Here is a 16,486-nt window from a genome sequence, read left to right on the forward strand (position 1 = left end):
CTGGATTTTTGTTTTAGATTCCGTCTCTCACAGTTGAAGTGTACATGCTTTGTAAGTAGGAAAACCTGCAAAATCGGCAGTGTATCAAATACTTGTTCTCCCCACTGTATCCACATTATTTTCCTTCCTCATGATGCCATCTATTTTGGGAAGTGCACCAGTCCCTCTTGCAGCAAAGCACCCCCACAGCATGATGCTGCCACCCCCGTGCTTCACAGTTGGGATGGTGTTCTTCGGCTTGCAAGAACCCCCTTTTTCCTCCAAACATAACGATGATCATTATGGCCAAACAGTTCTATTTTTGTTTCATCAGACCAGAGGACAATTCTCCAAAAAGTACGATCTTTGTCCCCATGTGCAGTTGCAAACCGTAGTCTGGCTTTTTTATGGCGGTTTTAGAGCAGTGGCTTCTTCCTTGCTGAGCGGCCTTTCAGGTTATGTCGATATAGGACTCGTTTTACTGTGGATATAGATAATTTTGTACCGGTTTCCTCCAGCATCTTCACAAGGTCCTTTGCTGTTGTTCTGGGAATGATTTGCACTTTTCGCACCAAAATACGTTAATCTCTAGGCGACAGAACGCATCTCCTTCCTGAGCGGTATGGCGGCTGCGTGGTCCCATGGTGTTTATACTTGCGTACTATTGTATGTACAGATGAACATAGTACCTTCAGGCGTTTGGAAATTGCTCCCAAGGATGAACCAGACTTGTGTCTTGGTAATTTTATTTCTGAGTTCTTGGCTGATTTATTTTCATTTTCCCATGATGTCAAGCAAAGAGGCACTGAGTTTGAAGGTAGGCCTTGAAATACATCCACAGGTACACCTCCAATTGACTCAAATGATGTCAATTAGCCTATCAGAAGCTTCTAAAGCCATGACATCATTTTCTCGAATTTTCCAAGCTGTGAGTCTGTCAACAAAATTCTAACTTAAAAGGTACACCGTATTTAAAGGGATGGCTTAACATAAATGTACTGAAAAAAACCTACTGTATGAAAACTCCACGAGAAAATCTGTTGGCCAGCAAGTGGGAGGGTTTTTCGGCGGTTGAATTACATTTATTCAGCGCGCATAAGAAAACTATAATAATATGCCATTTAGCAGACACTTTTATCCAAAGCGACTTACAGTCATGCGTGCATACATTTTTGTGTATGGGTGGTCCCGGGGATCGAACCCACTACCTTGGCGTTACAAGCACCGTGCTCTACCAGCTGAGCTACAGAGGACCATAAACTACGCCTGCAAATCCCACTATGCACCTTAATAAGGTAAGACTGAATAACAACTACTGAGAAGTGCGTAGGAAAGGCGTGAGTAAGTCTGAATCAGGCCCTAAGTCAGAAGTGGGGATAGCACAGATATTTCTCAAAAAAACACTATCTTCTCCTAGAGATATCATTACAGCTTGGGCTATTCTCTTTCAACACTGACTTTACTGTAATGCAAGCCTGGGGTTTCAACAGCAAGAACATTTCATAATGTCCCTTTGCTTTCACATAATTATCCTAGAACTTGCTACATTTTCAATATGGCTTAACTTGAAACATTTGAAATAAAGACTTACTTTTGAGGTGAAGGAAAATAATGTATAATTATCATGACATAAGAGAGGAGTGCAAGAGTTTAATACTGTACATATAAATAAGTAATCGATAAAGAAATATATATATTTACAACTACCATGCTGTTAGCAAAGAAACTTAGTAGTTAAGTAAACAAATATATTTCTAAAATGTAACCAAATTAGTCTGTTTTTGCAATATCCTGTACATTCAGATTTTCACATAAAATATTTTAAACCCCTGCAAAGTTTCATATTGGAAAACGTAGCATGATTATAAAACACATAAGGCCAATAAATCCTTAACTCAGCACAAGTGCGGTTGCTTTAACTTCTGCAGCGTTCAGTTTTTTGACCAACTGATTGTGAACGTAACAAAGGAAATGGCTCAGCGAAGCTTTGGCCCCTTGTCGGTCACTTGACTGTCATGAACTATTCTTGAGGTACCGTGGGTGTAAGGAAGACCAAAGTACAAGTGCAGGCATGTCCAAGTCAAGTCAGCTCGGTCATAGGGCTGGGGTGATAGTCCATAGAGCTGATGCTAGCAGAGCAAAGTCAGGACCAGTAGTAGTACCAGACCCAGACCAGGAAAGGGTAGGTGGTGAGAGGCCAGGCCTGTGACTCCCCTGTCCAGCTGTAACTGGTACTGCACCAGGGTCCTGCGGTAGCCCCTCTCCTCAGACACACAGCTGTATGTTCCCTGCTGCTCAGGGCCCATGCTCTCTATTAGCAGGAGACACTGGTCCTCTGACTTTGTGGAGATGCACGGCGTTGCTGTGGTGTTGCCATGGTGCCTCCAGCTGTACTCAGCGTGGCTGGACAAGGTTGGGCAATGGAGGAAGTATTTTGAAGATAGAGGAACTCTGATTCCATCTGCAGCACCAACTGATGACCCTGGAAAGTAAACTAAGAGCAAAACATTGCTTTTTAGACTCCCATAGCTAACCATTGTGGATGGTTTCCATCCTTTATTATAGTACTTGGTCATAATAAGGGGTTTGTATTTGTACAAGGATGGCTGTAACACACTACACACCTTTACTTGCAGTAAATCCTCTGGATATGTTGCTGCATACCTGATGGTTCCCGTTCTCCACATCCTGAATTGTATCACTGTAAAAAGACAAGCATATATGAGTTAAGGAGTCTCAACCAGCAACTCAACCAGCAAATGTACCGGTTTATTGTACAGTAGGGTGTAGGGTGTCTACCTTGTGGTTGGCAGAGAGATAGTTCTTTGAAACAGAGGAGCTGTACTGAAACCACATAGTATCACACCAACGGAGCATAGAGCATTTGACTACACAACAAGGTGGTGTGTAGTATCGTGTGTGTGTAGCGTGTGTGCATGTTTGGGGGGAGTGTAGAGGAGGAAGTGTAGTATACTTTTTAACAGCAGGTGGGGATCAGAGTGAGGAAGTGAACTAACATTTTTCCTCTGACACACCACCTTGACACACCATCCTCTCTCTGCCCAGTTACTTGTAAGTATGTCACGTTTAATCAAATGAAGTATATTTTGTTTGCTTTCATGGCCTCATCTGACACCACATTTGTTTGAAGTACATTTTGTTTGTTTTCATGGCCTCATCTGACACCACATTTGTTTGAAGTACATTTTGTTTGTTTTCATGGCCTCATCTGACACCACATTTGTTTGAAGTACATTTTGTTTGTTTTCATGGCCTCATCTGACACCACATTTGTTTGAAGTACATTTTGTTTGTTTTCATGGCCTCATCTGACACCACATTTGTTTGAAGTACATTTAGTTTGTTTTCATGGCCTCATCTGACACCACATTTGTTTGAAGTACATTTTGTTTGTTTTCATGGCCTCATCTGACACCACATTTGTTTGAACAAGGGCCATGTGTGTATACATCATTCTGGAAAAACTACCTCTGGCCATGTTGAGCTGAACTGATGGAAAATAAGGTCTAGCATAATGGCCAAACTAATGCACCACTCTATATTTGCATTTTTGACAAACACTATGAAGTGTTACAACAAAACTGTATAAGGCTCACAGGAAACCACAGAGAGGAAACCAATATGTTGATAACCATTAATGAGAAATCTATTTTCAAATCACTACCATTAAATATCTATACAGCAGATGCTATAAGCTGAAAGCAGGCTGTGCTTGGTCTTACTTTGTAGCTGTGGTGCAGCGATGGCCGTCCCAGCCGCAGTAAGGGTCTCTGGCCAAAACACAGTCTTCACACTGGGCTCCATACTGATCACAGCTGCCCAGGTCAATCTGAACCAGCTCTTTGCTGGAGGCCACATACAGCTTTGCCTGGAACACAACACCACAAGAACATTAGAAAAAAAGGAGCTATCTAGAACCTAATAGAATAACCCCTTGAAGAACCCTTTTTGGTTCCAGGCAGAACCCATTTGAGTTCCATGTAGAACTATTTACACAGAGAGTTCTACATGGAACCCAAAAGAGTTCTATGTGGAACCAAAAAGGGTTATCCTATGGGGACAGCCGAAGAACCCTTTTGGAACCCTTTATTCTAATATTGTAGGGAATACTGGAACAATGACTGTTGACTGCAGAAGAAAGTTACTGGCTTACAATTAGAACACAACTTCTTCTACAATATTATTATAGAGATATAAATATAGTTGTTATGGTTGCAGTTGTTCCTGTCTATTGTCTCTCTCCTCCCGTTCAGACCTCTGGGACGTATTGTGGTCGGATTTTGGAAACCACCTTCCGATGTGGGCGCATTGGAGATGGATATTACGTAACAGCCTACAACATTCTGTGTATTTGAATGAGGCATGCAATTTTAAACCTGTGGCCAATACTTATTATTAAACTAAATCCACAATGCCATCAAATGATATGCAGACGGAATGCATTTTAAAGGACAACAACATCTGTAGTTGAATCATCAAACGTTCAGCCGTGATCAAATAACTGATCCACATGTTAAAACATGGTATGAAAGGGATCTCTTTGACTATTGTCTATTCCACTCCATGTTTTATTACTACATTGCTACCACTGTTGGATCTCAATGGGGAGGTTTCTGTGTGGGCTGTGTTCCTTGACTCACCGTTGAGGAGTGTAACATCATACTGAGGATGTGTGCCCTGTAGTTAAAAGGTTGTAAGTCAGCGATGACGAAGGCCTGACCATCCCTCTCCAGAACCTTATGAATCCCTCCATTCTCTAGTGTAGACACACACACACACACACACACACACACACACACAGCCAGTGTCAAACAGCAGTCATTGATCATTGAGGATATGAGTGAGAGTCAAACATTACAAAAAAAAGGTGTGGGTAAGAAATGTCAACAGTCCTTTAAATGTTTCATCATAACGTTGAGACATCCTCCAGTCATATATTACACCACTCACAGTACAGATGCATGGTGGGGCATAGACTCACCCTGAGGATACATATCTATGAGTATCTATGACTATCGCTACAGTAATGCTTCTGATACTGTACTTCAATTACATTCATCAGTCTCATGTCCGGGTTGTATTTCTCTGACACTAAGCACACCCTAAAAACTGTTGTGCAGGCGTGAATCTCGAGTTAGGGTTGAGTGCATAAGTCTCTGTGTGCCAATTTGAGTGCAATGATGGGAAATGAACTGCATCTCTGGTTTCCTAGCACAGTGTGATAAGACTATACTTCCACTTAGTTACTTCTCTTTTTTAAAGTTCAAAATAAACTGTTCAGACAGGCCTTTTTTTTTACACCTTACAAAAGATCAGTGTCAGTCAGTCAGCGTGAAAAAAAGTGTCACTTTACACCCTCTAGTACCATGAATGGTCAATATTATTTCAACCTTCTGAAAGCCTCTGTCTCTTGAAACTGGTGTGATTATAAGATGGAAACTTTCTCATCTCATCCACATTCCTATAATTATACTGTACATAAACACGATACAGCTCCCTATCATCACTTGCTGCAGGGTCATAAGAGGTATATGTTAAAGGTCTCCAAACATCTCCGAAGGCTAAGGTTTCCCGTCATTGCTTTCAGACTGATCATTTGTGATTCATCATCTAGAGATCAAAACTTCTCACCTAGAGACAGAAACAGGACATTCCATTTGCCTTGGACTCTATCCATGCGGATGTGGTGGTAATGGCAGTGAGAGACCAGGAGAGGCCCACTGGTGACCCACTCCTTCATCTCTGAATGCTTGTCCACCATCTTCAGGACTTCCATGGGGAGTTTAGTGCTGTCTTTAACACACTACAAGAGGATGGACAATTTTATGTATACTTCAACATACAAAGACATACACAGAATACAGTCCAATATTGTAGACATACAGAGGAAAGGAGTAGAGGGGACTATAAAGTATATTGTTGAGCATACCTCACCAGGTCGTGGGTTTGGAACGGGCCCTGTGTGTCCCGTGAAGTTGGAGGTTTTAAAGATGCGGGCAATATCTTCTACGGTGTAGACACATACAGCACTCATACCCCTAGGGATAGACACAGAGCTCAGCAAGTTTCAACTATACCCCTTACTAAAGATTTCTTTCACAATGTTTCACAACATCTGCTTTCAGTAAAGGTCAGAAGATCAGATGACTCTCGAGATCAGAAAAGGGATATGAACTGTAACCAAGTTACATTTAAAGAGGGGAAGCACAACCCAAACTTCCACGTGATAAAAACAAAACAAAGAGTACGACATTTTGGTTTTCTTAATCGTTAAAACTCCTTATGTCACTTTCACTTCGATGTTTTTCTCTTTCAAATTAGATTTTTTTTCTTAACGGCACTGCAACGTCATGTCATAAACTGTACTATGAGTCCCTGCTCCCAGAGCCTGTTGTGTTGCTATTGCTGATTTGTGTATGTTACTAAGGTCCATTATGATCTATCTACAGTATGTCGTCCTACCAGCCATTCCTGAAGAGTGCGTAGACCCTGGTATCCTGCCACCTGTCTCCCAGAACAGTGTTCATGTCCACTAGCTGGGTGAAGTACAGCCTGCTGTCATGGTCTCCACAGAAGAGCCTGGTACTCAACTTGGAGGTCCACCTGAACTGCAGATAGGACTTAGGTCCTCCAAGATCGGCCTGGAACACACATCCAACCACAGACATGCTAAGATAATCACAGTGGGCAAGTGCACACACCACTTAAAGGAGCCCCCAAATGAAAATAGTCTTAATTAAGGGCTTAAATGGGCAGAAATGGAGTTGGTGCCGCATATGAAAGATCTACAAATATTTTCTGAACTAAACTGCAGCACTGGTGATTACATACAGTGCAGGCATGATTCATGTTCTACATTCATGTATGTAGTGCTTACCATGCAGACTTGAGCAACCCGGGGAACCCAGAGATCAGAGTCCAAACTCGAGTCTCGGTTCTTCTCTATGTAGAAGGCGTATAGTCTGTCCTGCAGACGATCCTCTCTCTGCCCGCTAGCCACCAAACTCACATATCTCTGTTCTAAGGAAAAGAACAGGATAAATACACTGCTCAAAAAAATAAAGGGAACACTTAAACAACACATCCTAGATCTGAATGAATGAAATAATCTTATTAAATACTTTTTTCTTTACATAGTTGAATGTGCTGACAAAATCACACAAAAATTATCAATGGAAATCAAATGTATCAACCCATGGAGGTCTGGATTTGGAGTCACCCTCAAAATTAAAGTGGAAAACCACACTACAGGCTGATCCAACTTTGATGTAATGTCCTTAAAACAAGTCAAAATGAGGCTCAGTAGTGTGTGTGGCCTCCACGTGCCTGTATGACCTCCCTACAACGCCTGGGCATGCTCCTGATGAGGTGGCGGATGGTCTCCTGAGGGATCTCCTCCCAGACCTGGACTAAAGCATCCGCCAACTCCTGGACAGTCTGTGGTGCAACGTGGCGTTGGTGGATGGAGCGAGACATGATGTCCCAGATGTGCTCAATTGGATTCAGGTCTGGGGAACGGGCGGGCCAGTCCATAGCATCAATGCCTTCCTCTTGCAGGAACTGCTGACACACTCCAGCCACATGAGGTCTAGCATTGTCTTGCATTAGGAGGAACCCAGGGCCAACCGCACCAGCATATGGTCTCACAAGGGGTCTGAGGATCTCATCTCGGTACCTAATGGCAGTCAGGCTACCTCTGGCGAGCACATGGAGGGCTGTGCGGCCCCCCAAAGAAATGCCACCCCACACCATGACTGACCCACCGCCAAACCGGTCATGCTGGAGGATGTTGCAGGCAGCAGAACGTTCTCCACGGCGTCTCCAGACTCTGTCACGTCTGTCACATGTGCTCAGTGTGAACCTGCTTTCATCTGTGAAGAGCACAGGGCGCCAGTGGCGAATTTGCCAATCTTGGTGTTCTCTGGCAAATGCCAAACGTCCTGCACGGTGTTGGGCTGTAAGCACAACCCCCACCTGTGGATGTCGGGCCCTCATACCACCCTCATGGAGTCTGTTTCTGACCGTTTGAGCAGACACATGCACATTTGTGGCCTGCTGGAGGTCATTTTGCAGGGCTCTGGCAGTGCTCCTCCTGCTCCTCCTTGCACAAAGGCGGAGGTAGCGGTCCTGCTGCTGGGTTGTTGCCCTCCTACGGCCTCCTCCACGTCTCCTGATGTACTGGCCTGTCTCCTGGTAGCGCCTCCATGCTCTGGACACTACGCTGACAGACACAGCAAACCTTCTCACCACAGCTCGCTTTGATGTACCATCCTGGATGAGCTGCACTACCTGAGCCACTTGTGTGGGTTGTAGACTCCGTCTCATGCTACCACTAGAGTGAAAGCACCGGCAGCATTCAAAAGTGACCAAAACATCAGCCAGGAAGCATAGGAACTGAGAAGTGGTCTGTGGTCACCACCTGCAGAACCACTTCTTTATTGGGGGTGTCTTGCTAATTGCCTATAATTTCCACCTGTTGTCTATTCCATTTGCACAACAGCATGTGAAATTTATTGTTAATCAGTGTTGCTTCCTAAGTGGACAGTTTGATTTCACAGAAGTGTGATTGACTTGGAGTTACATTGTGTTGTTTAAGTGTTCCCTTTATTTTTTTGAGCAGTGTAATTACAGTCAATGGACAGTCTGATCAATATATACAGTCCTAAACAAAACAATGTCAGGCCATGTCTTGTTCTCTCACCCTGATCCATACCTGTTCCACTTTTTTCTGTCCATAGTCTGTTCTTCCCAAACCTGTGGATCCCCACGGAACCCTCTGTGCCTGAGTGAGTGGTGTAGAACTCCTCTACTTCAGCAGAACCTGGAGACACAACACATTAGCTCAATAACCAGTCATGAACATTAGGTCATATTATAGAGTCATGTTTTCCAATGAGATATTTTCCTCACCAATGAGGATCGATGGCTCGCTTTCATTTATGTGTTGTTTAATGTTTTGGATGCCCTTGGATCGAGTGCAGTTAAACGGGTCGTCTGATGGGTTCTGCAGTGGAATAGTTTTGTGTCAACCAATGGCAAAATGGTACCATGAAAAGTAATGTATACTTATATAATGAAAAGTATGTCCCATACCATGTAACAGCACAATGTCTGTTGTTGTCCATTGGTTCCACACAGGAACAGTTGGTTTGGATCTTTAGTCTTGTGTAAAACAGTGATGTTATAGTGACAGTCCTGAAGTACAAAACAGAACTGTGTTACAACTTTGTATGCAAAATATTCTGTGTGCAACTTTAGTAATGAACTGTACTATAAAACCAACATCCTCTCAGATACTCACTGGTGATGCGGGATCATTACTTCTACATCCCTCTCCAAACACAGGACTCTGCAAAGGCAATCATTAAATGTATTGTACAGGTACAGATGTAGGATCTTAATTTGAGCCACTTTAATACAGCAGGAAAATAATCATGCAGCAACAGGACATGTGAATTATTATGTGGATTATAATTAATGGACATTTTTTTGTAGGCATTGATCCATTTTTCGTTAGGGCAAATCAAGTGACATTTTAAAGTGGAAATTACTAACTTTAAAAGCCTTTTTAAACCTTGAATATACTACAAGTTTGCTTTTTCTGCTGTGCACTAACATTCTCAGTAACATAAGAGTGATCAAATTAAGATCCTACATCTGTACATGTAGAGTACAATGTTCAACACATCCATTTTAACATATTCTAGTCTACAGCATGTAAGAGGGGAAGGACTGTTTAGCTCAATATTTACTGTAACAATATTAATAACTCTCCCTCTGTTATTACCATCAATTACATTACAGCAACTGAATTGGACAATCCTACTTAGAGCACGACCTGAATAGAGCTAAATCAATATAAAGCAACACAATACACAAGTAACTCAGTCATACAACCTTTATAGAGGTCAAACTGTGGAAGTCTGTCTGGAACAGGTGTATATGGCCTGCAGCGTATACTATGTTGTCTTGAGGGCCCTGCAGGAACTTTATATGGCTGTTATTCCCAGATAGGTAGATTCTTAGGAAGCTCACATCTGAGGACACAGAGATATAAATCATTAAGCAAACATATGACTGGACTGGAGATGTGTTTCTGGAACTAGGAAGACTTCTTGGAAACCAGGATTCCATTGGCTAAGTGGGTTTAGAAGCAAGGTACAGGCAACACCTGGGTTGTGGGTTTGAATCCCTCACGGGCCACATACAGTGCCTTGCAAAAGTATTCATCCCACTTGGCGTTTTTCCTATTTTGTTGCATTACAACCTGTAATTTAAAGGGATTTTTATTTGGATTTCATGTAACGAACATCTACAAAATAGTCCAAATTGGTGAAGTGAAATGAAAAAAATAACTTGTTTCTAAAAATTCTAAAAAATAAATAACGGAAAAGTGGTGCGTGCATATGTATTCACCCCCTTTGTTATGAAGCCCCTAAATAAGACCTGGTACAACCAATTACCTTCAGAAGTCACATAATTAGTTACATTTTATTTTACCTTTATTTAACTAGGCAAGTCAGTTAAGAACAAATTCTTATTTACAATGACGGCCTACACCGGCCAAACCCAGAAGACGCTGAGCCAATTGTGCGCCGCCCCATGGGACTCCCAATCACGGCTGGTTGTGATACAGCCTGGAATCGAACCAGAGGGTCTGTAGTGACGCCTCAAGCACTGAGATGCAGTGCCTTAGATCGCTGTGCCACTCGGGAGCACAATAACGTCCACCTGTGTGCAATCTAAATGTCACATGATCTCAGTATATATATACCTGTTCTGAAAGGCCCCAGAGTCTGCAACACCACTAAGCAAGGGGCACCCCCAAGCAAGCGGCACCATGAAGACCAAGGAGCTCTCCAAACAGGTCAGGAGAAGTACAGATCATGGTTGGGTTATAAAAAAAAATATCCGAAACTTTGAACATCCCACGGAGCACCATTTAAATCCATTATAAAAAAATTGAAAGAATATGGCACCACAACAAACCTGCCAAGAGAGGGCCGCCCCCCAAAACTCACGGACCAGGCAAGGAGGGCATTAATCAGAGGCAACAAAGAGACCAAAGATAACCCTGAAGGAGCTGCAAAGCTCCACAGCGGAGATTGGAGTATCTGTCCATAGGACCACTTTAAGCCGTACACTCCACAGAGCTGGTCTTTACAGAAGAGTGGCCAGAAAAAAGCCATTGCTTAAAGACAAAAATAAGCAAACGTTTGGTGTTCGCCAAAAGGCATGTGGGAGACTCCCCAAACATATGGAAGAAGGTACTCTCGTCAGATGAGACTAAAATTGAGCTTTTTGGCCATCAAGATAAACGCTATGTCTGGTGCAAACCCAACACCTCTCATCACCCCGAGAACATCCCCACAGTGAAGCATGGTGGTGGCAGCATCATGCTGTGGGGATGTTTTTCCATCGGCAGGGACTGGGAAACTGGTCAGAATTGAAGGAATGATGGATGGTGCTAAATACAGGGAAATTCTTGAGGGAAACCTGTTTCAGTCTTCCAGAGATTTGAGACTGGGACGGAGGTTCACCTTCCAGCAGGACAATGACCCTAAGCATACTGCTAAAGCAACACTTGGATGGCCTAGTCAATGCCCAGACCTCAATCCAATTGAGAATCTGTGGTATGACTTAAAGATTGCTGTACACCAGCGGAACCCATCCAACTTGAAGGAGCTGGAGCAGTTTTGCCTTGAAGAATGGGCAAAAATCCCAGTGGCTAGATGTGCCAAGCTTATATAGAGACATACCCCAAGAGACTTGCAGCTGTAATTGCTGCAAAAGGTGGCTCTACAAAGTATTGACTTTGGGGGGGGGGGGGGGGGGTCTTATTTCTTGTTTGTTTCACAATAAAAAATATTTTGCATCAAATGATACAAACCCCCAAATAATCCATTTTAATTCCAGGTTGTAAGGCAACAAAATAGGAAAAATGCCAAGGGGGGTGAATACTTTCGCAAGCCACTGTACACTATATATACAAAAGTATATTCAAATTATTGGATTTGGCTATTTCAGCCACACCCATTGCTGACAGGTGTATAACATCGAGCACACAGCCATGCAGTCTCCATAGACAAACATTGGCAGTAGAATGGCCTTACTGAAGAGCTGTGACTTTCAACGTGGCACCGTCATAGGACGCCACCTTTCCAACTAGTTAGTTCGTCAATTTTCTGCCCTGCTAGAGTTGCCCCGGTCAACTGTAAGTGCTGTTATTGTGAAGTGGAAACGTCTAGGAGCAACAACGGCTCAGCCGCGAAGTGGTAGGCCACACAAGCTCACTGAATGGGACCGCCTAGTGATGAAGCGTGTAGCGTATAAAAATCGTCTGTACTCGGGTGCAACACTCACTACCGTGTTCCAAACTGCCTCTGGAAGCAATGTCAGCACCAGAACTGTTCGTCGGGAGCTTCATGAAATTGGTTTCCGTGTCCGAGCAGCCGCACACAAGCCTAAGATCCCTAATGACCAATGCAAAGCGTCGGCTGGAGTGGTGTAAAGCTCGCCGCCATTGGACTCGGGAGCAGTGGAAACGCGTTCTCTGGAGTGATGAATCACGCTTCACCATCTGGCAGTCCAAGAACGCTACCTGCCCGAATGCATAGTGCCAACTGTAAAGTTTGATGGAGGAAGAATAATGGTCTGTGGCTGTTTTTCATGGTTCAGGCCCCTTAGTTCCAGTGAAGGGGAATCTTAACGCTACAGCATGCAATTAAATTCTAGATGATTCTGTGCTTCCAACTTTGTGGCAACAGTTTGGGGAAGGCCCTTTCCTGTTTCAACATGACAATGCCCCCATGCACAAAGTGAGGTCCATGCAGAAATGATTTGTCGAGATCGGTGGACTGGCCTGTACAGAGCCCTGAGCTCAACCCCATCGAACACCTTTGGGATGAATTGGAACGCCGACTGCAAGCCAGGCCTAATCGCCTGACCTCACTAATGCTCTTGTGGCTGAATGGAATCAAGTCCCCGCAGCAATGTTCCAACATCAGGTGGAAAGCCCAGAAGAGTGGAGCAGTAAAGGGGGGACCAACTCCATATTAATGCCCATGATTTCGGAATGAGATATTTGACGAGCAGGTGTCCACATACTTTTGTCATGTAGTGAACACAGTCTACAAAACATTAGGAACACCTTCCTAATATTGAGTTGCACCCCCTTTTGTCCTCAGAAGAGACTCAATTTGTTAGGGCATGGACTCTACAAGCTGTCGAAAATGTTCCACAGGGATGCTGGCCCATGTTGACGCCAATGCTTCCCACAGTTGTGTCAAGTTGGCTGGATGTCCTTTGGGTGGTGGACCATTCTTCATACATTTAACAAATGACATCAATAAGGGATCATAGCTTTCACCTGGTCAGTCTATGTCATGGATAGAGCAGGTGTTCCTAATGTTTTGTACACACAGTGTATACTGATATTGTCAGAGTTAAATAAAAGAAGGTAACCAGTGACCGAATTTGAATAGAGTTAATGTTTCATGTTGTGCCAGATGAGTTTATCCTTCTATCTTTACCGTAGCATAGCAGATTTCCATATTATTATAGGCCTACTATCCCTTTATCTCACCACTGTGAAGCGCTGTATGATATCGCACGTACATTCCAAATTAAATGTTCAAGCTCAGTATTACTGTAGGCTTGTTTGAGTATGAATTGTTTTTGTTCCTTACCAGAGTTGTCTAATGACAAAGGTAAGTCTCCCGAGTGGCGCAGTGGTCTAAGGCACTGCAACGCAGTGCTAGCTGTGCCACTAGAGATCCTGGTTCAAAACCAGGCTCTATCGTAGCCGGCCGCGACCGGGAGATCCATGGGGCGGCGCACAATTGGCCCAGTATCGTCCAGGGTAGGGGAGGGAATGGCCGGCAGGGATGTAGCTCAGTTGGTAGAGCATGGCGTTTGCAACGCCAGGGTTGTGGGTTCGATTCCCACAGGGGGCCAGTATATTAAAATAATGTATGCACTCACTAACTGCTTGTGCCCCCCCACTTGAGGGAATTTATTATTAAATATACGTACTGTAGGCTAATAATAATTGTGCCCTGCCCTCCCATGCATTTCATATGCCCCCCTTAAGACTGAGGTCTGGCGACGGGTCTGTGCTATGCCAAAATGTGGACAGCCAGAGCCCAGTGCGGTATATGGCTGGGAAAACGTACCTCAATCCAGGGATGGAATATATCGTTGTACTTCTAATCACCACGAAATGATGAAAGGTGAATCGAGAAGATTGAAATACTGCTAGATTTTTATTAAACTGCCATTTTCGTCAGCATGCTAGGCTAGCTAATGCTAAAGCAACCCATTGGATTCAACAACACTTCCAGTAGCTACTCACCCCAACTCTAGGCGTCACATTTTCATGGAATCCAATGGGCTTTTATTGCATTAGCTAGCCTAGCATGCTGACGAAAACGGCAGTTTAATTAAAAACAAGCATTATTTCAATCTTCTCGATTCGGGATGATTATGAGTACAACGACATATTACATCCCTGGATTGAGGTACATTTTCACATTCCGGCATAGCACCACAGAGTTTCTAAACCCAGAGACGCAACATCGCGAGACTTCCGGGAACGCTTGAGAAACAGACCAAGCAGACCAGGCTGTGGTTTGGTGTTTAAGAAGTCAATGAGAGAAGTGAAATGTCTTTAAGTAGTTGAACACAGGGGTGTCCCCCCACATTCTGAAATTGCATTTTTGTCATTTTCATCATTGGAATGTGATACAAAACGAAGCATTGGTTGCTTTAGGACCATGCGGACGCCTCCGAGCGGTCGAGTAGGCTGTTTGGAGTGTTTATCCGACAGGATAAAAAATTTATACAAATGATGTCCCTCTCCACTTCTAAAACCAAAGTTGAGCCCCTGGTTGAACATCTTACTACTTCAACCTTGTGAAAGTGAAAAAATGACACATTTTAATTTCTGTCAAAAACTACTTTATATCAAAGGAGTGCCTTTGATTTGACGGCCGTTATGACATGTTTCTATGCATGAGTTTAGCTAGCCAACGTTGCCAAGACATCGCCTACAAGTGTGATCGGGGATTTCTATTTGAGAAGCAGTTCCTGCCTATCTTCAGACAGTACTATACTGTCTTTGCAACGTGGTCTCAGAGCACTTCGTATTATTCTGACACTGGCCTCCCAAGTGGCACAATGGTCTAAGGCTCTGCATCACAGTGCTAGCTGTGCCACTAGGAATCCTGGCTCTGTTGTAGCTGGCCGCGACCGGGAGACCCATGGGGTGATGCATAAGTTGTCCAGGGTAGGGGAGGGAATGGCCGGCAGGGATGTAGCTCAGTTGGTAGAGCATGGCGTTTGCAACACCAGGGTTGTGGGTTAGATTCCCACGGGGGTATAAAAAAATAATTAATTGTAACTCGCTCTGGATAAGAGCGTCTGCTAAATGACTAAAATGATTTAGTATGATAGGTTACATTTCGTATGTATTAATTTGTGGATGTCCATCATCCAATTCGTACAATATTTTTTAAATGTACAACTTCTTACGAATTTCTAAATGTATGATATGTTACAAATTCCAGTTTGTAGTGGCTAACGTTAGCTAGGGGTGGCTAGTAGAAAGTAGAAAAAATGTTATTTCAGAATGTGGACAAGTCCCCCCCATCCCCAGTGAAAGTTGCGCCCCTGTTTGATAGTTCCAAATCAAGAAAGTTTATTTATTTCCCCTTTTTTTACTTTAACTATTTGCATATCATTACTGTATATAGACATAATATGACATTTGAAATGTCTTTATTCTTTTGGAAAGTGTAATGTTTACTGTTCATTTTTTAAAATTGTTTATTTCAATTTTGTTTATTATCTATTTCACTTGCTTTGGCAATGTAAACATATGTTTCCCATGCCAATAAAGCCCCTTCAACTGAATCGGATCCTTTTGGCTATTGTGGACAATACAATTTTCCTCCAGATATTTTAGTATTGAATATAAATCGACTCCTAATAGGCCTAATCATTCAACCACTGCTGTCATCATTAAATTATGTTACTATTGATTTAAAATAAAAAGCTTACTTTACCTCTGTCTGTCAATGTCACCCTCGGTTTGTGGGTAAAGTCCGAAGCTTTCACCCCAAAAAATAATTGTCCTAAAAAGACGGCAAAGAGAGCTAGCGGACTCATGCTTTTCTGAGGCTCTAGCCAAATCATTACTTGAAGCTGTAGACGGTTTTAGCACAAGGGTGGTGTAGTATTATATCAATCGTCACTTACTTTTTTCCTCCAGTAGAAGACTGCTTATGCAAAGCACTGCTAGCAGGCGCTGTGTTAGGGAACAGCCAATTAGCAAGCCTATGAGTCCAGAATAGCGACACTGCCCTCTGGTGGGTAAACTAAGAACTGTAATTGAACCCATTGAAAATATACGAAATATTGTTTCTTTTAAAAGAAGAAACGTAACACAGTTTGTACATTATTACAAATGAGTCCAGAGAATGAAGAA

At 43.1% G+C, this 16,486-nt stretch overlaps 1 protein-coding gene across 1 annotated transcript; it reads right to left on the minus strand.

Annotated features, from left to right (window-relative positions):
• Positions 1-1,609: 1,609 nt before the first annotated feature.
• LOC311128051 (semaphorin-7A-like) lies at positions 1,610-16,203 on the minus strand. Its single transcript, XM_084159999.1, has 14 exons — positions 16,065-16,203; positions 9,898-10,037; positions 9,302-9,349; positions 9,094-9,195; positions 8,911-9,004; positions 8,714-8,821; positions 6,878-7,020; positions 6,463-6,641; positions 5,930-6,038; positions 5,632-5,803; positions 4,641-4,756; positions 3,723-3,868; positions 2,604-2,680; positions 1,610-2,473 (listed from the first exon to the last, which is right to left on the minus strand). The coding sequence occupies exons 1-14, from the start codon at positions 16,192-16,194 to the stop codon at positions 2,109-2,111; spliced, it is 1,929 nt and encodes a 642-aa protein (XP_084016125.1). The 5' UTR covers positions 16,195-16,203; the 3' UTR covers positions 1,610-2,108.
• Between the last annotated feature and the right edge of the window lie 283 nt (positions 16,204-16,486).

This window comes from Coregonus lavaretus (assembly GCF_964263955.1).
Source record: "Coregonus lavaretus genome assembly, chromosome: 4".
NCBI classification, from domain to species: Eukaryota; Metazoa; Chordata; class Actinopteri; order Salmoniformes; family Salmonidae; genus Coregonus; species Coregonus lavaretus.

Excerpts from the sequence above, each read along its gene's own strand:
- LOC311128051 (XM_084159999.1), bottom strand. The coding sequence starts at position 16,194 with ATGATTTGGCTAGAGCCTCAGAAAAGCATGAGTCCGCTAGCTCTCTTT. Across the intron at positions 8,822-8,910 it reads CGAGCCATCGATCCTCATTG|GTTCTGCTGAAGTAGAGGAG; the intron begins GTGAGGAAAATA and ends TTGTGTCTCCAG. Across the intron at positions 6,039-6,462 it reads GCACTCTTCAGGAATGGCTG|GGGTATGAGTGCTGTATGTG; the intron begins GTAGGACGACAT and ends GTCTATCCCTAG.